Source organism: Mustela nivalis (assembly GCF_964662115.1).
Source record: "Mustela nivalis genome assembly, chromosome: 3".
In the NCBI taxonomy this organism is placed as follows: domain Eukaryota; kingdom Metazoa; phylum Chordata; class Mammalia; order Carnivora; family Mustelidae; genus Mustela; species Mustela nivalis.
The window spans coordinates 94280805-94308385 of record NC_139022.1 but is presented as its reverse complement, the minus strand read 5'-3'; the positions used below and the strand labels follow the sequence as shown (position 1 = coordinate 94308385).

The window sequence follows — 27581 nt, the reverse complement described above, 5'->3', positions numbered from 1 at the left end:
TAGGAAGAAGCTAGTTAATACCCTTGCATGAAAAGAGATCCAGTGCATTCTGTCTTGGTGTGCTAAATACCCTTTGTTTGTGCAGCTTGAGTTTGATAAACAGGCTTAATAACTTTAGAAGCTTAATAACTTTAACTGTTTCTTGTGTTTTAAAAGCCATGTTTTGGAATAGCTCTAATACTTCACTTGTATCTTTGTGTTGCATTAATGGCTTTGGTGGGAAGCTAAAACAAAATCTAGCCAGATTTCTTTTAGCTGGCTTTTATTGTTTTTTTTTTTCCTGGCTTTTAATTTCCTACTTGCAATACCCATACATTTCCCAATAAAGTAATTTTTCAAGATTTATGAGCTTTAAGTAATCAGTTTTTTCAAATGGTCTTTTAAAATAGTGAAATGGGATCTCCTACAGTGTCAGTATTAACACAGGCTGACAGAAGAGGGTTCTTTACTCACAAGAGAATGTTTTAAAAAAGATTTACGTTTTTAAATGTCTTAAAGGGGCTTATGTTGATTCACAGATAACATTCCAATCGAATGAGATTTTTTTTTAGACTTTATTTATTTGACAGAGAGAGGGAGAGGGAGCGCATGTGCCCAAGGAGCAGCAGGCAGAGGGAGAGGGAGAAGAGGGACAGACGCTTTACCAACTGAGCCACCCAGGCATCCCGAATGGGATTTCATCATGGAGTCCGTGATGAAAACTTTAAAGCGTCTCAGTGTTATTGAAAAACCCAAATTCAGCTGCCACACTCTGGAAAAGCCAATATTCAAGAGCACAAGTTGTGATTGGGAAGGAATATGAGCTTTATTCAGGAGGCTGGCCACCTAAGGGAGAAGGAGGACTCTTCTCCAAAAACCAACTCTGAGGGTTCTGCCTGGCCCAGAGATTTTTTTTTTTTTTTTAAGATTTATTTATTTGACAGAGAGGGAGAGATCACAAGTAGGCAGAGAGAGAGAGAAGCAAGCTCCCTGCTGAGCAGAGAGCCAGATGCGGGGTTTGATCCCAGGACCCTGCGATCATGATCTGAGCTGAAGGCAGAGGCTTAACCCACTGAGCCACCCAGGCGCCCCTGGCCCTGAGATTTTTAATGGAAGTTTAGGGAAGTTAATCGGTGAAAGAGGAACTCCATGTAACACTTCCTGATCGCATGCAGACTCCATGGGGCCAGCTGCAGACTCTCTTACATCCTGGTCCTCACAGGTTGTAGACTGGTTCCCCAGTGCGAGGTTGTACAAGAGGGTCATCGAGGAAACAATGCATGACCTATAGATATACAAAGAAAGGCTTAGTTCATCCATTCCACAGGTTAAAGGTGCTTGCTAAAACTTAGAGGACTACTAAGCTGGCCAGAGGAGTGTAGAGAGAGCAGCTTCATCAACTCAAAAGGTCTGTATAGCATCAAGGAAAAACGTCCTCACTATTATCTTTTTCACGCATGCATTTGAAGAAATGGTCCTAAAAGGAAATTCAGAGGCATATGTATGGAGGATAAGCCAACTGCAAGGATTCAAAGGGAAAGAGAGGAAAATGTTCTTCAAAAAAATTTTTTTGGAAATGTCACTGACACAGGTTTTTCCACTTCCAAGAAGCTTTTTTTGTGTGTGTGTCTTGCCTTTACTTAATAATTTTGCTATCTTTACATTTTTAAGTAATTGACTTTAGAAAATAATTGCACCCTTGAAGATAGATTCAAATGTGAGATTACTCCTCAGGTTTTAGCTGCACCTGCTGACTTGGTAGATAGGACATAGAGGGACCTCTGCATTTGAAAAGCTTTATAGCCTTGATTGCATTATCCTGTTGTACCAGGAGAGGGAGCTCTAAGTCCACTGCAGTAAAATAACACTTGCCCTTAATGCAACAATGAGTGGGGTGGGGAAGGTTGCTCTCCAACATTGTTATTACCATATCCAGGAAATAGGTAGATGGAGAGGTAGGTAGGTAGAGAAATAGATTGATGAGTGAATAAAGGTCTTGATCAAATATTTTGAGAAACAATTCAACCTTCATCAAAGATTACTGGCAGGGTTTCCTAGTTTTACTCATTTTTAAAATACCAGTATATCAAAATGAACATAACATAAAGTTTTGATTTGCATTCTCCTGATTATCAATGATTTTTTAAATTTTGTTTATTGGATATAAGTATAGATAAAAGATACTTAACATATTTAATGTTTAACTTTAAATCCTAAAATTAATTTTTATATGCTTTAAGTTAGCTTTCAAAACTAGATATTAAATTTAAATTTCTAACTAATATCTCAATAAAAAATCTTTCCCTTCCCTGTACGCAGAAAGTTGATTGCTTATACTTGCTGCGATTATGTTTTGTTCTTGAATTTAAGTTTACTCCAGTGGAGTAGACTTTGTATACAGTGTGTGTTATGGGCTGAGCTATGTCCTCTCAAAATTCATATATTGAAGCTCTAACCCTCAGTCTCTCAGACTGTGACTATACTTGGAGACACGGTCATGAAAGAGGTTAACTAAGGTTAAAGGGGGCATCTGGGTGAAACCCTAATCGGTCTAATTTCCATCCTTATTACAGGACACCTGGGCATACGAGGGGACCCCAGGGATGCCTGAGGAGTGCACAGGGGACCATGTGAAGACGCAGCCAGAAGGCAGCCATCTGCAACCCATGAGGGAGGTCTCAAGAGAATCCAGGCCTGCCCACACCTTGGCCTTGGACTTCCAGACTCCAGAACTGTGAGAAAAATTTCTGTCCTTTAAACCACCCGGTCCATGGTAGTGTGCTATAGCAGCCCTGGGAAACTCATCCAGTGGGAGATGGGGATTTTATTTTGTTTTGACATGGAAAAATCATTGGTTCCAATTCTATTTACTGAACAGTCCTTCCTTTCCTCGCTGATCTGTCATGACTCTTTGGTCCTATATCAAAGTGCCATATCATATGGGCCAATTTGTGGACACTTTCTTCTATATCTCCCACTGATCAGTCTATCCCTGTGAGAGAGCTGTGTTTTCTTCCTTGCTACAGCTTCATTGTAAGTCCTGACAGCTGGTAGGGAAAGGCCTCCCACCTTCTTCTTTAAAGGGACTTTGCTATTTTGGACCACTTACACTTTCCTGTGAAGTTTAGAATCAGCATGCCAGGTGTCACTGGAAATCACACGGGGATTTTAACTGTACCTGCATTAAAGCCAAAGAACTACGGAGTAATCATCTTTTGTAATTAAAGAATGATCTCCAAGGGAAAGTGCTTCCTTTTCGGTCCACGGATGGCATGGGCTGCAATCCTGGTTCTGTCCACGTAGTGGCACCACAAACCAAAAAATCTGACTTTCGCAGTGGGCCAGAGGCTCTCAGAACACACATTTCACTGTTCACCTTATTTAGTCAATACCAGAACGTTTTGGAGGGTAGATCTGAATTTCATATGGAATATTCCACAGTCCATCGAGTGCTGAAGTACATTTGGCAAAAATACAGACAAGAGTATATGGTAACTAAACACGTGAAATAGTAATGAAAACTACCCTGACCATCTGTGCTTCACAGTCCTTTTCTCTTAGAAGGCCATAAACAAATGAAGAAGTTCACTATCCACCAATAAAGGAAAAGTGTGGTGTAAAATGTGCTTGGAAGTTCAGGTGGTCTTCTCTAACCAGCAAGCCTGAGGCAGGGTAGTGAACAGGTCTGCATCCATCTGGGGAGCAAAGGTCACCCCCAGGGTTATTAAAGGGGAGGATTATGTAAATCTTCATTTCTACCCCCACCCCCACCCCCTGCTATCAGCCCTGATCATCTTGGGAGTGAAGTCTACTTTCACTTAGGAGAAACATGCCTGTGCTTGCCCTCAGCTGTTCAAAGAATCAAAAAGCCTTTCCCTTTCTACTCAGTAATGCCAGGGAAGCCTCCTTCCTCCCTTAGGCTGGAAGTGTGCGACACAGAATGTCTCTGAAAATGCTTGTTTCATCCATGCCCTGGATACCTCAACTTGGTAGTGGGCTGGAGGAGACCCTTTCTGTAAGTACCTTCCAGGGGTTCATCTAACCCAGTAATGTCACTAACATTGGCATTTAGTATCAAAAAATAGTTCAGCACATCTTGTTAACTGTGGCAAAAACATGTGTCTACTGTTCAGTAACATACCTTGGATGGTCTCCTAACATACACATGGAACAGTTCAGTAAACCCCAGTTTCCTCGTCTGTAAAGTGGGAACATCAGTATTTCCCAGTCAGAATTGTTGCAGGATGACAGAGGCATTTCAGAAACCTATACATGGTGCCTTGCACCTTAGCGCTCAAGGAACGTTACATTGTTGGCACTAGAGCAGGATGAAAAGGTATTCCTGGGTCAGCCAAGATGAAGAGTAGAATCTGGGACTGGGAACTGAGCCATGTTGTAGCTCATTGGCCTCTGTTCCTCCTTCATGCTACCAATGCCCCTGCAGGGAAGGAGGCCTTGCATTCCCTCCCCCAGCACCAGGGCAGCCAGGTGACTTCCTGAGCCTTTAAAGGATGCATTGTGTTAACCCCTTCCAAATGAGAAGTGAGAGATGACTTCAACTGTAAACCATAATTAGCGCCAGGAGCACTTTTAACACAACTTCCTACATGGGAAGCAAGGTATGAAAACAGCCTCTGCCCCTCAACAGATGAATAAAGAAATCATGGTTTGTTTATACAATAGAATATTCCTCAGCCTTAAGAAGGAAGGAAGTCCTCCCGTTTGAGACTACAGTGATAAAGAGGGTATGATGCTAATGAAATTAGAGAAAAGAAGGCCAGTACTGCATGGTGTCACTCAGGTGGAGTCTAGCAACAAGTCTAACTCATAGAAACAGTAAAATCACTGTTTTCCGGGACAGGGGGTGGTGGGGGAATTGGAGATAAGTTGTGAAATGGTACTAACTTTCAGTTACAAGACAAATAAGGTCCAAAGTTCTAACGTGTAGTATGGTGACTATAGCTGACAATAGTGTATGACTGAAATTTGCTAGGAGAGTAAATCTTAAGAGTTGTTTCCAAAAGAGAGTGAATATCTGAGGTGATGGATTTGTTCCTCAATTTTAAATATGTTTTAATTTGTCAGTTATATCTCAGTAAAGCTTAAAAAAATGTAGAAAACAATGTCATCAGCAAATGCTCTTGCTGATATGATACCGTAATGCAAGGATGGGTTTATCGTATTTATGTGGGGTGTAGCTCAGTGGTTTCTGAGTTTGTTGTATCAGTCCAGATTGGCTTATAGAGACATCTTACACAGGAGACAAATGCTTCAGGCTGTCTGCCCAAAGCTGAGCAGACCAGCTAGAATGGTCACTCATCTCACCTGCTCAGGTTTTGCTGTCCCTGAGTGTGATGGTTTCTTGTGATCTGTTGCAGAAAAGTCTTGTTAAAACAAAGTAATCTCTTGACATGTATACAAGAATGGGTACAAGAAAGCAACACACACACACACACATACACACACACATTGCCAAACCAAGTATATGTCAATCGTCTCTAGGGTTTTTGTTCCTCAGCCTTTGCTCCTAGAGCCTATCAGCCCTTTGCCTCTGTTTCTATGTTTCTGCTTGTGACACAGATGTGAAAGAGAAGCAAAGCCAGGCACTAGGTCAAGTGATAAGTACAGACTCTAGTCAGTCCTATACTGTTGAGTAAGAAAAGGAGTTCAGTGTGAAATGAATTCAACTCGGATTTATACAAGATGGCTAGGTGTTTTAAGGGGAGTGCAGGGCAGGGAGTGGTAAGTGCAGGCTTGTAGCGTCAGAAAAGTGAGAATTTAGAAAAAGCAGGGAGATTTGAGGTGGTTGGTCTATGTGAAACCCATCTGCTTTTGTTAACCGGCCTTCATTGAAGTAAGGTTCTTACCTTCTTACAGACACTAGGAGACAGGCTCTGTCTTCAGGCATTGGCTGGAATAGATACTAATTTGGGGGGCCAGCAGTGAGTTTTCTCAGGCAGGTACTTTGTTGGGGAGGGGAGTGTGAGGGGCTGACTTGAGCAGACTTGAACTGCTGGAGGGGCAGACTTGAGTTCCTTGAAACTATGTTAGTATTTGTTCAAGTATTTATAGACCAAGTTTGAGGCTTAGTTGGGAAAGACTCAGAGGAGCCTGGCTGTAGTTTGAACATGAATAGAATCTTTGTCACGTTAAGACTAGCGTTACTAACAGAAAAGGTAATTCCACTACCTCCTTCTACCAATAGGACAACGTTGGTACTTCTTGATAGCTTACTGACAATAAGTTGACTTTAGAGCTGCCTCAGGATCTCCACAGAATTTGGGAGACAACTGGAGAAATATCTCTCTTGTCCTGAAGGAACTGTTGGTCTTATTTCTGTCCTTTTTCCTCTAAATAATCTTCAAGAACATAAATGGTCAGTTGTGTTTCTCCTGCCTAGCATCCATCTCATTTCTCCTAGTCAGAACACCATGATAGCATCTGGTAAACCATAAATTAGTCTGCAGAGAGAAATGGTTAGCCTAGCCCTAGGAGAAGGGAAGCATGAAAGCCCGGCCCAGCCCATCAGAATAGCACACACCTCGGGCCAAATAGTTCTTCCAAGAGTTGGCTTGAAACCTGACTCAGGCCAGTGGTTAATTCTGAGACTTGTGGGAATGTTGAGACAGATTCACTCTTGCCAGTCTCCTGCCAGCTGTAAGTCCAGTAAGGCTAGAGCTGAGGGTACTTCCACCGGCACGGGGCCTACAGAGGAGAGCAAACCATCCAGGACAAGGAGAGGCCAAAACACCAGTGATATTTCTTAAGCTACAACATCCCGCCACTTTGCATCTGTTTTCTTTTGCTTTGTTTGAGTTTGCCTTGAAGTACTGTAGATATTAATGAAACTGTGAAAAATATATAATGAGTATCCATGTACTCATTGGGCAGTTTGTGATAAAAAAAGATTATTAATAAAATTAAGCTCCTGGGCTTCTCAGTCACATAAGTCAACAAATCTGTTTTGTGTAAGCCAGTTTGAGTTATGGCTGTGTCCTGGCCACAGAGGAGTCCCAGTACACATCCAATAAAGCCTGTCCCAAGAACGGCTAAAAGCATAGTGCAAAAATAAAAATAATAAATTAAATAAATACATACACATTAGATCAGTCACAGTCTTAGTTGCAAGTAATGGATCCTATTGAATCATTCTTTCTCTCTTTTTTTCTTAACTAAAATTGTGGTTTTTTAGAGAAGTTTTAGATTCAGAGCAAAATTGAGGGGAAGGTTCTGAGATTTCCCATAGACTCCACATATGCAGGTCCTCCCCCATTATCCCACCAGAGTGGGACACTTGTCACTTCGATGAGCCTACACCGACACATCATAGTCCCCCCAAAGTCTATAGTCTACCCTGCAGCTCCTTCTTGGTGTTGTACATTCTGTGACTTTAGACAAATGTATAACATCCTCTATCTATCCTTTTGGTATCATGCAGAGTATTTTTACTTCCCTAGAAGTCCTCTGTGCTCTGCTCATTCCTAGCTTCCCCCTTTCCACAACCCTGGATCATTTTACTGTCTTCATAGTTTTGCCTTTTCCAGAATGTCATATACTTGGAATCCCATAGTATGTAGCCTTTTCAGCTGGCTTCTTCTCACTAATGAGCATGCATTTTAGGTTCCTTCATCTAGTACTAGGGCTTGATAGCTTATTTCTTATTAGCACCGAGTAAGATTTTGTCGCCTGGGGCTATCACAGTTTATCCTTTCAGCTACTGCAGGACATCTTGTTGCTTCCAAGTTTTGGAAATTATGAATAAAGCTGCTCGTGCAGGTTTTGTGTGGACAGAAGTTTTTAGTTGTTTTGGGTAAATACCAAGGAACATGATTACTGGATCATATGATAAGAGTATATTTAGTTTTGGGACGCCTGGGTGGCTCAGTTGGTTAAGCAGCTGCCTTCAGCTCAGGTCATGATCCCAGCGTCCTGGGATCGAGTCCCACATCAGGCTCCTTGCTCGGCGGGGAGCCTGCTTCTCCCTCTGCCTCTGCCTGCCATTCTGTCTGCCTGTGCTTGTTCTCTCCCCCTCTCTCTCTCTGATAAATAAATAAAATCTTAAAAAAAAAAAGTATATTTAGTTTTATAAGAAACTCAAGAGATTTTGTGCTCTTTTTTTTTTAAGATTTTATTTATTGATTTGACAGACAGAGATCACAAGTAGGCAGAGAGGCAGGCAGAGAGAGAGGAGGAAGCAGGCTGCCTGCTGAGCAGAGAGCCCGAATCGGGGTTCGATCCCAGGACCCCAAGATCATGACCTGAGCCAAAGGCAGAGGCTTAATCCACTCATCCACCCAGGTGCCTCTGAAGGCCCATTTTACTCTCATAGAAGTGTTCCTGTTTGACCTACCCCTAAAGGCCATACTTAGAAACAGAAAACATGAAGAACAAAGAAACAAAGCACCCTCAGCTTTGACCTTCTCTCCCCTGGACAGCCATGTCTGTCCATGCTGGAGCCCTACCAGCTGCCTAACAATGGTCTCTGTGCTCTCATGGCATTTTTTAGACCCATCTCACTGACACTCCCACCCACCAGGAGGGGTTTTGTCTGCAGTCAGGGATGCTGTGGCAGCCTTTGGTCCCTTGGCTCAGTGCAGCGCTTCTTCTTCTGAAAACCTCATTTAATAGTGGTGGTCCTGCCATGTCTCCAGTCGCTGAGTGTGTGCTTGCTCTCCAGTTTCCAAAACTAGAGATACATACATGAGTGGCAAAACTATTAAAAAAAAAAAAAAAGCTCAAGGACTGATTAACAGAAAAACATGGATCTTTGTTATTCTGGAGACGAGAGAACAGTGTCACAGAGTAGGGCGAATTGGGGCTTCCAAAGTAGTGATTTTTAGTTTCTCTAATACGTTGGTGTTTTTTTAATTATTATTCTCTAAATATAATATATATATATGTTTGTGGGTATAAACATAAACATATATGTAAACATTCATACCTTTACATGTAAATATGGTATATTTACATGTTTTATTAAACCTCATATATGTTTTATTTAACACCAAAAAACTCTGTTTTAGCTCAAAGATTATTCTCTCAGAATGATCCCTACTGCTTTCATTTATTTTCTCAGAAAACATTTATTGAACTACTTCATCTGACACAACAGGCACTGCTAGAGATAGACCAGTGAATAAGAAAGACATGGTCTCTGCTCTTATGTCATTATGAAATTAACGCTAAAAGGTAGGGGGATATAAGAATAAACTAATGTATGTATGTAAGTGTCAGTACTTCAGGCTCTGATGAAAATAAATGGGGTAGTCGGAGAGGCATTGAGAGCGAATGGAGGTGTGAAAGGGGGTGGGAGGCAGTGTAGGGGTCAAAGATTTTAGAGTGGGATGGTCAAAGAAGGCATCCCTGGGGAGGAGATATTTAAGAGGAACCTTGAAGGAGGGATGTGCAGGGCATCTGGGAGAATACAACTGAGTTACTAGGAGGGACTAATGCAGGGCCTACAGGCAGGGAGGAACTAGAAGTGTTGGAGGATTAGAAAGAAGGCAGTTGTGTTTGGGCTTGAGGGAGGGAGGGAAGAGGCTGGAGGGCACAACAAGGCACATAGGGTAGACCATGAAAAGCCTTTTTAACCGTCTTACCATAAGGGTTGGCGCTTAACTCCCAGACTATGGTGAACCACTTAAGGATCTCACTCAGGAGGCTGATGTGTGGGATTTATGTTTGGAAAATATCACTCTGTCAGCCTTCAAGATATAGTAGTACCGTTGAATGACCAGGTTATGAGGAAGAAGGACAGTAAGTTGGTCAGGCAAGAGATGATGAGCCCTGGAATAAAGGCATGTCCTTGCATATAAAGAACAGTGGGTAAACTTTATTTAGAATAACCCTAAGTCCCATCAGAGCTAAAGATCAGATCATTTTTATCATTCTCTGTAATAGTAACAAGGTTTACCATGCCCAGGCCCTTTCATGAGCATGTCACTTTCCTATGAAATATATAGAAAAAGGATTTTTAGTCATGGGCTTCCTGATCTTACACCTCAGTCTCATTCTTATACCTTCTCCAGTACTTTCTAAGAACCTCTGTACTTCACTAGAACCAAAGCAAAACTCCCCCCAGCCATCAGACTTACTGCCACCAGCAGGGCCACACCTCTATAAAGCCCAGGTCAAATATTCAGAAATAGATAGGGATTCAAGTATACCACTTGGAATAAGGCAGATTTTAATCTGGAACTTCTCAGGAATTTGGTGACATAGTTAAAAAGTAATAGAGGGGCGCCTGGGTGGCTCAGTTGGCTAAGCGTCTGCCTTGGGCTTGGGTCATGGTCCCAGGGTCCCGAGATCAAGCCCCACATTGGACTCTCTTTTCAGTGGGAAGTCTGCTTCTCCCTCTGCCTGTCACTTTGCCTACTTGTGCTCTTTCTCTCTCTCTCTGTCAAATAAATAAAATCTTAAGAAAGAAAGAAAGGAAGAAAGAAAGAAAAAAAAGAAAAGAAAGAAAGAGTCAGAGAGCACTTCATAGTCCTGCAGAAGTGAAAAGCACCAGCTCTAGATTCCAGGTACACAGTCTGAGTTTGAATACAGACTCTGGCACAGTTCATATGATGGCAGGCAGGTCGTTCGTGCCTCAATGCCCGTTTCCTCACCTTCAAATTAGTGTGTAAAACCCATCTTTATGCTTTTTATGAGAATTCAAAAAGAAAACCTGCAGAAGGGGTCTGGGGGGCAGTGGGGTGTATGCTTGAGTGTGCAGTTAGCATGAACTATCTTAGCCAGATTCCTCAGGAGCTTTTTTTTTTTTTTTTTTTTTTTTTTTAAAGATTTTATTTATTTATTTGACAGAGAGAAATCACAAGTAGATGGAGAGGCAGGCAGAGAGAGAGAGGGAAGCAGGCTCTCCGCTGAGCAGAGAGCCCGATGCGGGACTCGATCCCAGGACTCTGAGATCATGACCTGAGCCGAAGGCAGCGGCTTAACCCACTAAGCCACCCAGGCGCCCCCTCAGGAGCTTTTAATAACATGTATTTCTCTGATGAACTTTGAACACTTTGGAGACTTTTTTACCTTTTCTTGCAACACTATCTCTTGAGTTCCATTTTTTTAAAAAATTTTTCAGTGTTCCAGAATTCATTGTTTATGCACCACATCCAGTGCTCCATGCAGCATGTGCCCTCCTTAGTATCCACCACCAGGCTTATCGATCCCCATTCCCCCTCCCCAGGTGCCTCAAGGTTATTCAGCAGAGCCCTAGTATATTAGCTCAGGAAAGGCCTGCCCTCCATACTGGCTTGCTGGGGACTTTTAAATACCTGAGGAACTCTCAAAAACTACTAAGGTTTTAGTTAGTTACACCCTCAGATATTTTGCTTTAACTCCTTTGGACTGGAACCCCAGCATCAGTATTTTGAAAAGCTCCTGAGGATTTTAGCGAATGGCTAGAAATAAGAACTGATGATCCATTCAAATCCATTTTTCAAATGAGGAAATTGAGACTCTCTGTGGTAGAATGACTGGCCCAAGCTAGTTCATAATGTCAGCAATGGGGTAGACTGGGAAGACAAAAAGAAGATAGTCTTAAAATTTTGGTAAATTAACCAATAAAAGGAATATATTGTGACGGGAGATATGTTTCCTAAGAGAAAAAAGAACAGCATGACTTTAGCCTGTTCTCTTGTGAACATGTGTATAAGTAAGCACAGGAAATTTTTTGTAGAGAAATGGGTGTGGCTGGAGCATTACTGGGTTTATTTGAGGCCATCAACCCCTTTTGCCCCACACCCTTCAGCTGTTACTTTCTGGGTGAATGTTCAGTGGTCATCTGAAGCTGAATTGGCATCTGAGGTCTATTTCTTTTTTTTTTTTTTTTTTTTTTTTATAATTTATTTTTTATTTTCAGCATAACAGTATTCATTATTTTTCACCACACCCAGTGCTCCATGCAATTCGTGCCCTTTATAATACCCACCACCTAGTACCCCAAACTCCCACCCCCCACCCCTTCAAAATCCTCAGATTGTTTTTCAGAGTCCATAGTCTCTCATGGTTCACCTCCCCTTCCAATTTCCCCCAACTCCCTTCTCCTCTCTAACTCCCCATGTCCTCCGTGCTATTTGTTATGCTCCACAAATAAGTGAAACCATATGATAATTGACTCTCTCTGCTTGACTTATTTCACTCAGCATAATAATCTCTTCCAGTTTCGTCCATGCTGCTACAAAAGTTGGGTATTTGTCCTTTCTTTTTTTTTTTTTTTTTTTTTATAAACATATATTTTTATCCCCAGGGGTACAGGTCTGTGAATCACCAGGTTTACACACTTCACAGCACTCACCAAAGCACATACCCTCCCCAATGTCCATAATCCCACCCCCTTCTCCCAAACCCCCTCCCCCCAGCAGCCCTCAGTTTGTTTTGTGAGATTAAGAGTCACTTATGGTTTGTCTCCCTCCCAATCCCATCTTGTTTCATTGATTCTTCTCCTACCCACTTAAGCCTCCATGTTGCATCACCACTTCCTCATATCAGGGAGATCATATGATAGTTGTCTTTCTCTGCTTGACTTATTTCGCTAAGCATGATACGCTCTAGTTCCATCCATGTTGTCGCAAATGGCAAGATTTCATTTCTTTTGATGGCTGCATAGTATTCCATTGTGTATATATACCACATCTTCTTGATCCATTCATCTGTGGATGGACATCTAGGTTCTTTCCATAGTTTGGCTATTGTGGACATTGCTGCTATAAACATTCGGGTGCATGTGCCCCTTTGGATCACTACATTTGTATCTTTAGGGTAAATACCCAATAGTGCAATTGCTGGGTCATAGGGCAGTTCAATTTTCAACATTCTGAGGAACCTCCATGCTGTTTTCCAGAGTGGCTGCACCAGCTTGCATTCCCACCAACAGTGTAGGAGGGTTCCCCTTTCTCCACATCCTCGCCAGCATCTGTCATTTCCTGACTTGTTGATTTTAGCCATTCTGACTGGTGTGAGGTGATATCTCATTGTGGTTTTGATTTGTATTTCCCTGATGCCGAGTGATATGGAGCACTTTTTCATGTGTCTGTTGGCCATCTGGATGTCTTCTTTGCAGAAATGTCTGTTCATGTCCTCTGCCCATTTCTTGATTGGATTATTTGTTCTTTGGGTGTTGAGTTTGCTAAGTTCTTTATAGATTCTGGACACTAGTCCTTTATCTGATATGTCGTTTGCAAATATCTTCTCCCATTCTGTCAGTTGTCTTTTGATTTTGTTAACTGTTTCCTTTGCTGTGCAAAAGCTTTTGATCTTGATGAAATCCCAATAGTTCATTTTTTCCCTTGCTTCCCTTGCCTTTTGCGTTGTTCCTAGGAAGATGTTGCTGCGGCAGAGGTCGAAGAGGTTGCTGCCTGTGTTCTCCTCAAGGATTTTGATGGATTCCTTTCGCACATTGAGGTCCTTCATCCATTTTGAGTCTATTTTTGTGTGTGGTGTAAGGAAATGGTCCAATTTCATTTTTCTGCATGTGGCTGTCCAATTTTCCCAGCACCATTTATTGAAGAGGCTGTCTTTTTTCCATTGGACATTCTTTCCTGCTTTGTCGAAGATGAGTTGACCATAGATTTGAGGGTCTATTTCTGGGCTCTCTATTCTATTCCATTGATCTATGTGTCTGTTTTTGTGCCAGTACCATGCTGTCTTGATGATGACAGCTTTGTAATAGAGCTTGAAGTCCGGAATTGTGATGCCACCAACGTTGGCTTTCTTTTTCAATATCCCTTTGGCTATTCGAGGTCTTTTCTGGTTCCATATAAATTTTAGCATTATTTGTTCCATTTCTTTGAAAAAGATGGATGGTACTTTGATAGGAATTGCATTAAATGTGTAGATTGCTTTAGGTAGCATAGACATTTTCACAATATTTATTCTTCCAATCCAGGAGCATGGAACATTTTTCCATTTCTTTGTGTCTTCCTCAATTTCTTTCATGAGTACTTTATAGTTTTCTGAGTATAGATTCTGTGTCTCTTTGGTTAGGTTTATTCCTAGGTATCTTATGGTTTTGGATGCAATTGTAAATGGGATTGACTCCTTAATATCTCTTTCTTCTGTCTTGCTGTTGGTGTAGAGAAATGCAACTGATTTCTGTGCATTGATTTTATATCCTGACACTTTACTGAATTCCTGTATAAGTTCTAGCAGAAATCAATGAAATAGAAACCAAAAAAACAATAGAAAAAATCAACGAAAGTAGGAGCTGGTTCTTTGAAAGAATTAATAAAATTGATAAACCCCTGGCTCGACTTATCAGAAAGAAAAGAGAAAGGACCCAAATAAATAAAATCATGAATGAAAGAGGAGAGATCACAACTAACACCAAAGAAATACAAACTATTATAAGAACATACTATGAGCAACTCTACGGCAATAAATTTGACAATCTGGAAGAAATGGATGCATTCCTAGAAACATATAAACTACCACAACTGAACCAGGAAGAAATTGAAAGCCTGAACAGACCCATAACCAGTAAGGAGATTGAAACAGTCATTAAAAATCTCCAAACAAACAAAAGCCCAGGGCCAGATGGCTTCCCGGGGGAATTCTACCAAACATTTAAAGAAGAACTAATTCCTATTCTCCTGAAACTGTTCCAAAAAATAGAAATGGAAGGAAAACTTCCAAACTCATTTTATGAGGCCAGCATCACCTTGATCCCAAAACCAGACAAGGATCCCACCAAAAAAGAGAGCTATAGACCGATATCCTTGATGAACACAGATGCGAAAATACTCAACAAAATACTAGCCAATAGGATTCAACAGTACATTAAAAAGATTATTCACCACGACCAAGTGGGATTTATTCCAGGGCTGCAAGGTTGGTTCAACATCCGCAAATCAGTCAATGTGATACAACACATCAATAAAAGAAAGAACAAGAACCATATGATACTCTCAATAGATGCTGAAAAAGCATTTGACAAAGTACAGCATCCCTTCCTGATCAAAACTCTTCAAAGTGTAGGGATAGAGGGCACATACCTCAATATCATCAAAGCCATCTATGAAAAACCCATCGCAAATATCATTCTCAATGGAGAAAAACTGAAAGCTTTTCCACTAAGGTCAGGAACACGGCAGGGATGTCCATTATCACCACTGCTATTCAACATAGTACTAGAGGTCCTAGCCTCAGCAATCAGACAACAAAAGGAAATTAAAGGCATCCAAATTGGCAAAGAAGAAGTCAAATTATCACTCTTCGCAGATGATATGATACTATATGTGGAAAACCCAAAAGACTCCACTCTGAGGTCTATTTCTTGCAGAGGGAAAAAAGGAGACCTGCTTATCAGGGCCCTTTTAGACTGGTGGCTAGCTCCACCCACTCCCATAGTATTTGTTTTATTGTTTTATTCACCTCCTAGTACTCCTCGTAGGAATGGAGTTATATAAGACAGCATCCCAGTTGGGGTGGCAAGTAGGGGCAAGTAGGGGGAGTGAACCTAAAGTATTTACTGTTCTCTGCTTCCCCTAATTTCTCACTCAGCATCAGTGTAGAACGGAGATCATTCGGGGTCTTAATGCAAAGGATTTTTTTTCAATTGCCTTGTGTAATTTATTTTTAATTTTTATTTAAATTCAGTTAATAAACATATAGTATATTCTTAGTTTTAGAGGTAGGGTTCAGTGATTCATCAGTCTTATACAGCACATATTATTCATTACATCATACCTTCCTTCCTTAATGTCCATCGCCCAGTTACCACATCCCCCAACCCCTTAACTCCAGCAGCCCTCAGTTGGTTTCCTATGATTACAAGTCTCTTATGGTTTGTCTCTATCTCTGATTTCATCTTGTTTTATTTTTCCTTCCCTTCCCCATGATCCTCTGTTTTGCTTCTTAAATTCCACGTATGAGTGAGATCATATGATAATTGTCTTTCTCTGATGGACTTATTTCACTTAGCACTTATTTCACCCTCCAGTTCCATCCACGCTCTTGCAAATGGCAAGACTTTCCATTTTATTCATGAAGATGCAAAAAGATTTTTAAATTTTTTCATGTTGAATGATTGCTCAAGTTCCCTAGTGTCCATTTGTCTTCATCTGAAGGAATAAAAGGGGAAAACACTGGGGGAGGAAGGAGTGTTATTCAACTGAAGTTGAAGCAAACTTCAAGTGATGCTATCTGATCTGTGTAGCAATTAGGAAAGACTTATGATGAAAAGAGGGAGTGACACTAAAAAGAGAAGTGTATACTGCATATAAAAAGCAGTTTCAAAAACCCTCTTCTGAATGCGACAACTATTTATATTGTTCATATGTACTTAGTAGGATTTGAAGAGAGGTCAGGGATCACCCAATCCATTGTTGTCCTGTGAATGAAGAAAGCAAGACCAAGAAGTTGTATTATTTGCCCAAGATGCTAGAATTATTTCTTTTAGATAAAATTGCTTTACACCTATATAATTTTAGGTTGAACATGATTTTCCAGTGCCACATCTTTAAGACAAGGTGTACCAATGAAAGACCATATTCATAAGCTCAGAAAATAGAAATTCCCTACTTTGTGCTGAAGCTCAAGATTCATTAATAACTCCCCTCTTTCTTACCACCAGCCTTGCCAATGTCCAGACTTAAGAAACTCTAGATAAACTTAGAATTCATGCAGGTCAAAGTCTGCCTATTGTTTCTCCATCCAAATTAGGAGACCAGTTTACCAAAGAAGGTGGTCATCTGAAACAGTTAAAAAAAAATCTTGGGGTGCCTGGGTGACTCAGTGGGTTAAACCTCTGCCTTTGGCTCAGGTCATGATCTCAGGGTCCTGGGATCAAGCTCCGCATCGGGCTCTCTGCTCATCAGGGAGCCTGCTTCCCCACCCCCCACCCTGCCTGCCTCTCTGCCTACTTGTGATCTCTCTCTCTCTCTCTCTCTCTTTCTCTGTCAAATAAATAAAATATTAAAAAATAAAAAAATTTCTATCTCAACTTTTTATAATTTTCATTTCATTTCTTTAAAGATCTATTTATTTATTTTTTAGAGAGAGTTCCTCCAGATGTGTGGGGGTAGAAAGGGGCTAGAGGGAAAGGGAGAGAGAATCTCAAGCAGACTCTGCACTAAGCACAGAGCCTGATGTGAGGCTCAATCTCATGACTCTGAAATCATGACCCAAGCTGAAATCAAGAGTTGGATGCTTAACCAACTGAGCCGTGCAGGTGCCCCCACTTTGCTGACTTTAAAAAAAAATTGTCTTTTTATTCATTCCCAATTTATTTTAATTAAGACAATCTACATATAGAGCACAATTCTTAAAGGGAGAGCTTGATGAATGGTTACACATAACCACCACAAAGATCAAGATACAGAACATTTCTGGCATCCAGGAAGACTCCCTCATGCACTTTCCAGTCTGTAGTAATCCCTGTATTTCTGAACTCTACCATCACGTGTTCATAAACAACCTTTCCATGATTTGAAAATGGAACCTTACAGTTGGTACTCTTTTGTCCATAGCTTTTTAAAGTCTATATTATGTCTGTGAGACCCATCTATGCTGTTGAAATGTATCAGTATTTCGGATTTCTTATTGCCGTATGTGGTGTCCAACTACATGGATTTATCATGTTCTATTCACCGTTGAATTGTTGAGGGAACTTCCAAATGTTTCTAGAGTTTTGAGAAATTCTGAATTAAAGCAGTTATAAACAGAAGTGGCCTTCATATACCTAGGAGTAAAACTCTTGAGCCTTTTTGTTTCTCTTTCATTATCAGTTTTTTGTTTTGTTTTCTGTTTGTTTGTTTGTTTGTTTTTAAGCCCTGGACCATAGTCTAACATTTCGAAGTTGCCCAGTGAACCGTAAACAGCGCTTTTCTCTGTAGGCATGACACGTTTTCCAAGGGGGCAGATTTTGCAGCTTAGAATGGAATAGCAGTAGGGTACTATATTTTATGGTTCATTCCTCACAGCACTTCATAACCTCCTTCATTCCAGGGTTTAGCCTGGAACCCTTCTATTCTGCCTTGATTAACTCCTTTTTATTCCATGAGGCTTATTAGCTCAGGTCCTGTGTTCCCTGACCATTCTCAACTGGATGCCTCTGTTCCTTATTCCGACTGTCCTCTGTGTATAACTATGCCTTTCTTACCCCTTACCTCCTTGATCTGAAACGATCTGTGCGTACAGCAGCCTTCCAGTAGGCTTTAGGTGCTGCAAAGGAGTTTGTTCATTATTGCATCCCATTACTCAGCACAATGCCTGGCAGAATATCCACGCCCAACCCATATTGACAGTCTTGTTCTTCTAAAGTCTGGTTGGTGTTTCAGTAATGAAATATTATCTTTTAATTCATTGATTTAAAGAAAATCCCCTGGGGGTTGAAAAATCCCCTGGGGTTGAAAAGTTCCAATACAGTTTAAAAGGCAAACTTTCCATTGCTCTATGATCTCATTTTTTTAAATTCAGCCTTTTCTGTTCTTTTTTTAACTCTGTGGAGTTGGTCTCTGAGCAATGCTGTTAAATAAGGGTTCTATGCTGGAAACCTCTCAATCACCCAAGTGAGACAAGCAAGTGAAGTGGTTTAGCACACAGGTGCTGGAGGCACACTGCCAGACCACACTGGGCAGGGATTATGTTACCCCTCTGCTTCCATTTACTCCCCTATAAAATCGGATGAATCGCAACCCTCTCCCACTGGTTGTTGTCGGTATTTACCAAGTAGTACACAAAGTGTTTAGAAGACCTAGCGAATGCCCAGAATATGCTGGCCTCTGTTATTAAACAAAGTGAAACCATTTTCCTTTCTACCTACTAGAAGATCACAGAAATGTCACACATCAAGTTGAATCTACTTTGGGAGATTACTGTTTTACCAGCGTAAAGGAATATTAACATTTTCTGAACCAAAATTTGGACACTAGCTTTTTAAGTGGAAACATAACCTGTGGCACTAAGACACAGTATTTTAAATGAAGACTGTTTTAACAATCCTATAAGCAAACAAACAAACAAGACTTCCATGTAATTACATTTCAAAATCTTTCTTCTTAAAAGATTTTAAGTGCAAATGAAATGACTTTTATTGATTCTGAAGTGAGGACTGCAAATATTATGCAAATAAAGAAGCATCTGGGCTCCAGGTATCATTCTCTGATGTAGCTGGAGAATTATTGACAAGGATAAAGGGCTGGACTTCCTTTTTCAAAAACTCATGCCATTTATCTTAATTCCGGTACATCTGATAAGAACTTCCTCTGCAACCAGGAAACTTTGCAAGTATGAAATAATCTGAAGGAGGGGGTAAAGAAGAGGAACACTAAAAAGAGGAACACTAAAGCAGATTTAACCAAAAGAGTAGAGGAGAGTTTGGCTCAGCAGTCTCAAGGTAGGTGAGAACCTGATTTAAGGCATTTTAATGGCTGATAATAAACTATAAGGAACAAGTTCATTTTAAATAATGACTTTATGTTACCATAGTTTTTAGGTGGCCTTCGGTGGCAATAATCAGTTTACAAACTGAGGGTGATGTTAATCTGTCTCTACCAGTGTATATGCTTACCGTTAAGATTAGGCTTTGCTATTGTCTTGTTTCCAAATGGGCAGTATTCTGCCTTTGAAGATTCCAGAAGTCTATCAATCATTTGTGATTTAAAGACAAATGAATAATTGTTAGATAGCGTGTTGGAACTGTTTTCCAAAACAGAAATAGCCTACTTGCAGATTGGGCAAAACGAGACTAATTGGGGTGTTAAGCCAGCTTTGAAGGGCTCTTGTTTAACATATGAGTTCCATTCTAGTAGGTCTTTCCATTTTGCCTCTCAGATTTTTTTCCTATTAAGTTGTTTTAGAGCATAAAAAGGATGTATTTCTTCTCTTTTAAAAAGTCTTCTTGTATTTATCTCAGTAAATACTTCTTTGACAGTTTTCCTATTTGGAATGTTCTGAATTTTCCACATAGCACAACATAGATGGTAAAAATAAATTCTCATCTTGGAAATGGTGAGGGCAATTTATTACCTAATCTTCAGTAATAGTCAGCATTCCCATTTTGTTGCAAGCTTAGAATTTTTAAAAGGTGATTAATTTTAATCTATATTTGAAAGTCAGTTCAAATGTGCTACCAAATTTTTACTTAAATGAGTAATCACTTATACCATAATTTATATCCCTACAATCAGTTCTTATCTTTTAGAAAGGAAATGAGGTCTTAAAGGTTAAAGTCATTTACCAAATATTTGCCTTTGGACCCAGCATTGTATCTGGTCTTTATAAAGGAGGGAACCTAGAAAGGTTCCAAAGACGTCTAGATCTAGGATGTCTGTCCATACAGTTTTATCAAATAAATTTTATAAAAGTTAACTGCATTTCATATGTAATTCGGTGTTTTGTGTGAAATGCCAAACTGAAAATTTTCACATTGATGTAGTCCAACCTTGAAAAAATTTAGAAAAGTTCACTTTCAGGTGTGAACACTCACTAAAATCAGGACTCAGCTTTGTAGGGTTACTTTTTCCCTGCTTATTGTTGCCATTGTTATCCTAATGCTGTTTGCTCCATTTACTAACAAATATTTAAGAAAGTAGCTCTTCTTTGTCTAGTACTGGTTTTGGTAATATAAAAATAACTAAGAGCTCCGTCCCTCAAGAAGCTCAGAGCAAATCAAGCTATAAAAGTTTAGCAATAGATGCTCTTCGTAGCCATTTATGGAGTTTTGGTTAAGAATAGTATTTTGAGGCAAATTTTACTTGACTCTTGATTCATTTGCTTCTTAGTTATTCAAGAAGTTAAATTCTTTAATCCTCTTCTTACTCTTCTCTAAAATAGGCATTACAGTAGTATCTAATTCATACGGCATCTGTAGGATAAATGAGATAATCCATGTGGAAGTGTTTAGAAGGTGATCCAAAATAAGCTCTTAACTAAATATTATCAATGGTGAAATTCAATAGATGGTGATAATCATCCCACAAGCACTGTTAACAATTTTGGATGACTATAGTTAACAACACTGTATTGTGTATTTGAAGGATGCTAAGAGAGTAGATCTTAAAAATTATTATGAGAAGAAAAAAGTTATACTATGTGAGGTGATGGTCATCAGCTAAATTTAGTGTGGCCATCATTTCACAATATGTATCATGTTGTATTTCACATATGTATTCATATGTCAAATTATGCTATAATTTGAACTGATTACAATATTATATATCAATTATATATCAATTATGTATCAATTATATATCTCAATAAAACTAGAAACAACAACAGTGAAAATGGTATTAGATGTAACTGTTTCTGTGTCTAGGCTGAAAACATACAGTAATAACGTTTTGTTGATAAAATCATAATACAACATTCAATCTGGTTGAATACTTTTCATTTTTTATCTCTTTGCCATTTTAAAGCCTTGGCAGAAAACATTCTGAAAATATCTTAATTGAAAAGTTGTTTTCTGCAAATTGTGAGAACACTAGTTATAGAAAGCCATTCAAAGTTTGTTTTAGATATTTTGTGGTAGGTCAAAGAGCTCTTTTCTTCTTTTAAGTATGAACTATATCCTTTAGGGGTGCATGGGTGGCTCAGTTGCTTAAGCATCTGCCTTCAGCTCAGGTCATGATCCCAGGGTCCTAGGAATGAGCTTTGCATCAGGCTCCCTGCTCAGTGGGGAGTCTGCTTCTCCCTCTTCCCCTCACTCCCACTTGTCTCTCTCACTATCTCTCTCTCTCTCTCAAATAAATAAATAAAATCTTAAAACAAAACAAAACACCTATACCCTTTAGAAGATGTATCTTAAGTTTTAAATGACTTAAGCAATTAAATGCTAAGATTTGGAGTCATTTGTTTCTTGACTCCCTTATTTAATTAAATGTCAACTGAATTTCTTTCCTACACTAGGTACTGTGCTATTCTCTAGGAATATACAGTGAAAAGACCTGATCCCTGCCCACCATTTAACCAGGTGGGAAGACACACAATTTGCTATAACTTAAGCTGTAATGCTATAATAGAGAATGGCCTCATTTATAGGGGAATACAGAGGAAGGAGTGATTAAGGAAAAGGCCTCACAGAGAAGGTGATAAATAATGGAAATTATTTCGCAGGTATAATCCTCTCCCTTTCTCTTATTGCATTCAAATCATTGTCTTTCACTTGAAAATTATTAACATTATTGTCAAAATCCAATAAAACTACTCAGGTTTGAGCAGGTAGAAGTTCTTCTCTTTTTCTTTTCTCACAACAGCTAGTACTATATTCTCTTTTGAGTCAGGAACTCACTAAATGACAGTGCTTAATATATTGGCAGATATTGACAGATGTTTTATTATGCTATGTAATAAATATGCAATTAATTTGTTTTTTAATTTATAGGAGGTGTGTGGATGGCAGATCGTCCAACCTTCTCTTTCTTGAGTTGTCTGCTCTGCCATTATCTTCCACTCATTTTTGCTTTGTCTTGTGATTCACTGATAGAAAGTGAGGTGAAGTCAATTAAAATCCCCCCCGACACAGTGCAATTATACATTGAGGACTGTAATGCAGAAAGCATTACATACAACGAGAAGGATCGTCCAAGGCTACGTTTATTCAATCTCTCCTCTCATTGTATCAGGACTTTGCCAAATGATGTTCTTCCACATCTGAAAAAGAAATGTCAAAAAGAGCTTCCAGGATTATTTTTAAACTCCACCCTAAGAGGAATTACATTTGTCTGCACCTGTGAATTCATTAAGGGCTCCCCCATACCACGAAACAACACTGCTTGTGCAGAAATGTTAAAAAGCTGTGGAAATACACCAGTGGCCACTTCTATAGGAATTTCCCTTCTTTTCCTCTTGTTAATCTGTGGAATTGGGTGTGTTTGGTGCTGGAAACATGGTAACCCGGTGCATTTTCCCTTACCAAGGGTCTTGCAAAGGAGAAGCAGCAGGAGAAAAGACAATACTAAAACACTCTCAAGTTTCCTCACTATCAGCTCAAGACCTAAAATCTCAGTTCAGAACAAGCACTGCAGATCTTCTGGAAGAGGGACTAACACGCATGGCAACTATGAAAATGTGGAAAGTGGTGCTCCCAAACATAAAGAGGTAACTGATAAAGAACTGTATGAGAACACTTGGCAGACCAATTTTGAGGAGCATATCTATGGAAATGAGATGTCACCTCAATATTATAACTTCCAGAAACTTAGTACTTTTGAAGACTCTCAAGATGAAGACATATATATTCTTCCAGATTCATAATAACTTTTGAAAATACTGGGTTTATTATCAGAGGATATTCACTGGGACTTTTATTTCACGGATATCATTGTTAATCATGTTCTTTGGATGAAACTCAGTGATCTATCTCCATCCTCTGATCCTTTGGTGAATTGCTGCAGGTTAAATTCTCTTCACTAACTTTTCCTAGATTAATTCTGTGTTATGTGATATTGATTCTTCCTTCTAAATGTTACATGTTCCCTTTCTCTCTTATTTCTATCTCCACCATCTCTTTCTGGCTCAAGATTATGTCAGTCTTCTAACTCGTCTTTCTGGCTCCAGATGCTACCTATTCAGTCAGTTCCTGTGACACTGCCAAATTTACATTCAGAAAATATTCCCAGTGCCACACCACTCCTTCGCTTAAAACTTCTCAATGGCTCCTCTTTGCAAAAAACATACTGCTTATAATTCTAACTCCAGAACCTGCTATTTTCCACACTTGATTCGAGTTCACTTTTTCAGTGACTTCTAGTAATTTCTCACTTCTCTGCTTTCATCAGAAACATCTGAAAACCTGCCAGACTCATCCATCTTCCTTAACTTTGCTTGTCTGCCCCCTTTCAAGCCTGCCTCAGGTGGCAGTTTCTTCCACAAGTCTTCTGAGTTATTCCAAACCTACCTTTATATTTTCCTTTTCTCATCTCCTGTGGACTTTGCTGCCTGTTTAATTCTCTGGGCATTTAAACATGTGAATGCTTTCTGTGGCATTTTATGATTTAATGTCGTATGAGAAAGTCTTAAATTCCTTGCTAAATAACAAGGAAGGGCCTCATCTTCATATTTAACTCAACTGCCTAGACCATCATATGAGGCATTTGGTACTATTCAATTGACAAAGAATTAAATTGTACACTTTGCTCACTAGTTTTGAGAAAAATCCAATAAATTCATCCACTAAAGAAATATTTTCGGAGTACCTTCTATCTACTTTTAGTCTGGGAGTAAAACAGTAAAAAGTAAGTAACAGTAAAAAGAAAGGCATAGGTAGGTCCTGAACACGTATTGTCTAGCAAGGGAGAAAGGAAAATAAATAAACAAATACTGTGCTACTTATTAAGCTAGGTATCATATCTTACCCCTGAACTCAGCCTTTTATATGCTGCTCTGAATCCTTCAGGCTGAGGCTCTGCATTTGTCCTTTGCAAAGTGGGTCCATATTAAGCTCTATTCATAGGAAGCAGTGTGGAAGATGGGTAGATGAGAGGAACCCAAAAGGACTTGCTCTTCCTCACTCTCCTTGTTGCTCCAGTGGGTACCATTGCCATGCATTTTACCCTGGCATTGCGAGTTGTTTGCAGTTCCTAGTTTTTTCCAGCATTCCCAGAAAGGGCTTGATTGCACCCAGAGGTGCCAGTACCACCCAGGTACTGGAATCTCCCCTCTCCTTGGAATCTGAGAAGCAAGCTCCACAGAGCCTCCTCCAAGTGCCTGAGGTAGAGATGGAGACAAATGGGAATGTCAGAGCTCCAGATCCCAGGCCCAGGTGCAGGGGCCATCTCCTGCTCTCACTGTCTCTGTAGTCCTCTTTCATCTTCTCAGTCAAATAAGACCTTTTTGTTAATTCTCTGTATTAAATTCTAAAGAATTTTAATAGGATGGTCAAACGAGGCCTCTCTGAGGACACACTTAGCTGGGTCTTGAGGCTAAAAGGAGTTAACCATGCAAATTTGAGATGAGCAGGGACGGTACCAGCATGTGAAAAGCTTCCCCATTTGATCTGGCCTGGGGAAGCTGAGTGCTAGGAAAGCCATTGACAGTGCAGCCCTAGTCTTTGGAAGAACGGCCACAGGACTTAATGATGGACTCACTCTGTGTGTTCGATAGGGTAGGGTTAGGATTGAGGAGTTGTGGGAAACAGAGAAATCTAGAAGACCCATCTTATTTCTAGCTGGAGCATCAGGGGCAATTATAAAGCATTTCAATGAGATGAGAAAGACAGAGACGAAACAGTTTTGGAGGCTGTGTCAGGAATGACTTGGGCTGCCAGTAACAGAAAATGAGACTACATTGTTTTAGACAAGTACACCTTCATTTATTTCAAATAACGTGGACACTGAAGTGAGTCATTTAAGGGCTAGTGAACTAGGCTAATGGTACCATCAGAGATGCATGTTCTTTCTGTGTTTCTTCTCTGCCATCCTTAGTGCTGTAACTTTTAGCCTCGTTTGTATTACCTCATGATCACCAAGTAATTGTGGAAGCTGCAAGCCTTGTATATGTGTTCTGATCCTCAAGAAGGATGAAAGGAAAAGACAATATCAGGAGATAATCTATTTATGTGTCATTGGCCAGAACTGAGTTACACGGATCCATGGAAACCACCAGGTATTGGAGTGGATGGGAAATTGAATTGTGACCTTTGATGGCCTCATAGGAAAGGAGACAAGGGAAAAGGAAGTTGTAAATAGAAGTTAGGTGAGTCAACCTACTACCAAAGGGGCAAAATCAATTTTGGACATGTTTATTCTGACATGCCCTGAGACTCAAGTGGAAATATCCAGTGTGCAGTGGTAGATACACATTTGGATTCTGGAGGAGAGCTCCTAGCTGGATATGTACTATTGAGATCGTAAGCATATAGGTTGTATCTACAGGAGTAGAATTTATGGGATCGCATGGAACAAAGAGTAGAGAACCAAGAGAAGAGGAGAGGAATCCAGGAGTCCCCCCTCAGATTGCAATATTTCAGTGGTAGATCAGTGAGGAGAATCTAGCAAAGGAGCCTGAGAAAGAATGGCCAGTGGGGAGTGCCATGAATTCTTATGATCTCTGAGAATGGTGGTTGATATTGTGAAACAAATGATATATTGACACATACATTATAGTTCACTTTCTAGAGGTAGGATGAATATTTGATACTTGTTTATTCTCTTTGGCCAGAAAAGCTAGTAAAAGTCTATGTAGAGGAAGTATTTAGTCTATGATCTTTTACCCAGTTTCTATCCTGACTTATTTTTTGAATGAATTGTAAGTTTTTTATCAGTTGAAATCTCTTCCTACTTTCCCTAGCAGTTCTTTTTTTTTTTCTTTTTAAGATTTTATTTATTTATTTGACAGAGAGGAGAGAGATAACAAGTGGGCAGAGAGGCAGACAGAGAGAGGGGAAAGCAGGCTTCCTGCTGAGCAGAGAGCCCAATGCAGGGCTCGATGTGGGGTTCGACGTGGGGCTCCCTCCCAGAACCCTGAGACCATAACCTGAGCCAAAGGCAGAGGCTTAACTCATTGAGCCATGCAGGTGTCCCTCCTTACTAGCAGTTTTTGGTGGCGGTGGGCAAAGGGGAATAAAAGAGGATGTCGTTCACCTTCTCTTTTTACTGTGCATACTCTCCATTCTTCGTCATCCCGCCGGTTTTGATTCCCTCTTCTCTTCTTTCTCTCATGTCCCATTCCTCCCTCGCTTCTTCACATCACCCACCCCAACATTCCCTCCTTCTTCTCTCGTCTCCTCTCTGTCTCCTTCAAATTTTTATCAGCTCCTTGCATCCTTTATTCCAATATTTCTCTGCCTTCTTAAAATCCCAAAAGCAAAAATGTCCTTGAGAGGTAAAGATAATAAAATCTGTCTGCATCTACTGAGAGTAGCAGCTTGTGTTATATTATTAGCAAAAGTGACCACTTGTACCACAATTAAAAGAGGAAGGAGGTCAGGGATGCAGGAAAGGAGACAGGAACATCAAATATGAGTGTAGCTTTGCTGCGTACTCTGGAGATGTAAGCATCTTCATATCCTATGACTTACAACTAATCTCTGTAAGACTGCATGGCCTACATCGAGCACCTGGCTTCTTCAGCTTGCTGCAGCCTTCAGCTTGAAACATTTCACTTCACATAGTTGATGAGTTTTCATCAACGACGGGCAAGCTATTGAACAACATTAAAATGATATTTTGACTTTTGTTTTGTTTTTGCTGTTTGGTGAATAATAAAATATGTCAGAGAATCAACTTGGCTACTTTTGTTACTGTTAAGACATGAGGATAACTGCTTTTATATCTGGAGGTTAAGAGTCATTGACCATAGTTAAGGTATTATGTACTAGATTATAATCATCACCTGCTTTCTCTGCCCTGGAGCAAGAATAAGAAGCTTCCAGGTAGAAGGAGGCTCCTTAAAGACATCAGAAGTCTGCTGTTTGGATTTGAAGGAGGAGGCTAAGCCCCACTATCTAAAGAAGTGAGTGAAATATGGTCATCTAATCGAGTGTTGGCATCAGAGTGATGCTCACCTCATAGAATTCTCTGGAAGAGTTTGTACAGAGGGGTGCCTGGGTGGCTCAGTGGGTTAAAGCCTCTGCCTTCGGATCAGGTCATGATCCCAGGGTCCTGGGATCGAGCCCTACATCCCGCTCTCTGCTCCGAGGAGGGCCTGCTTTCTCTTCTCTCTTCCTG

At 40.1% G+C, this 27581-nt stretch overlaps 1 protein-coding gene and 1 long non-coding RNA gene across 2 annotated transcripts in view; one reads left to right on the top strand and one right to left on the bottom strand.

The window, feature by feature from the left end:
• Nucleotides 1-535: 535 nt before the first annotated feature.
• LOC309862264 overlaps nt 536-27581 on the bottom strand; it is a 50038-nt gene continuing 22992 nt past the window's right edge. The window contains exon 3 of the long non-coding RNA XR_014310392.1: nt 536-1264. This is a non-coding gene — a long non-coding RNA (uncharacterized lncRNA). The remainder of the gene's footprint in view (nt 1265-27581) is intronic.
• GAPT (GRB2 binding adaptor protein, transmembrane) lies at nt 18593-27137 on the top strand. Its single transcript, XM_082725949.1, has 2 exons — nt 18593-19312; nt 22298-27137. Exon 2 carries the CDS (start codon nt 22309-22311, stop codon nt 23167-23169), a length of 861 nt encoding a protein of 286 aa, XP_082582075.1. The 5' UTR covers nt 18593-19312; nt 22298-22308; the 3' UTR covers nt 23170-27137.

Excerpts from the sequence above, each read along its gene's own strand:
- GAPT (XM_082725949.1), top strand. The coding sequence starts at position 22,309 with ATGGCAGATCGTCCAACCTTCTCTTTCTTGAGTTGTCTGCTCTGCCAT.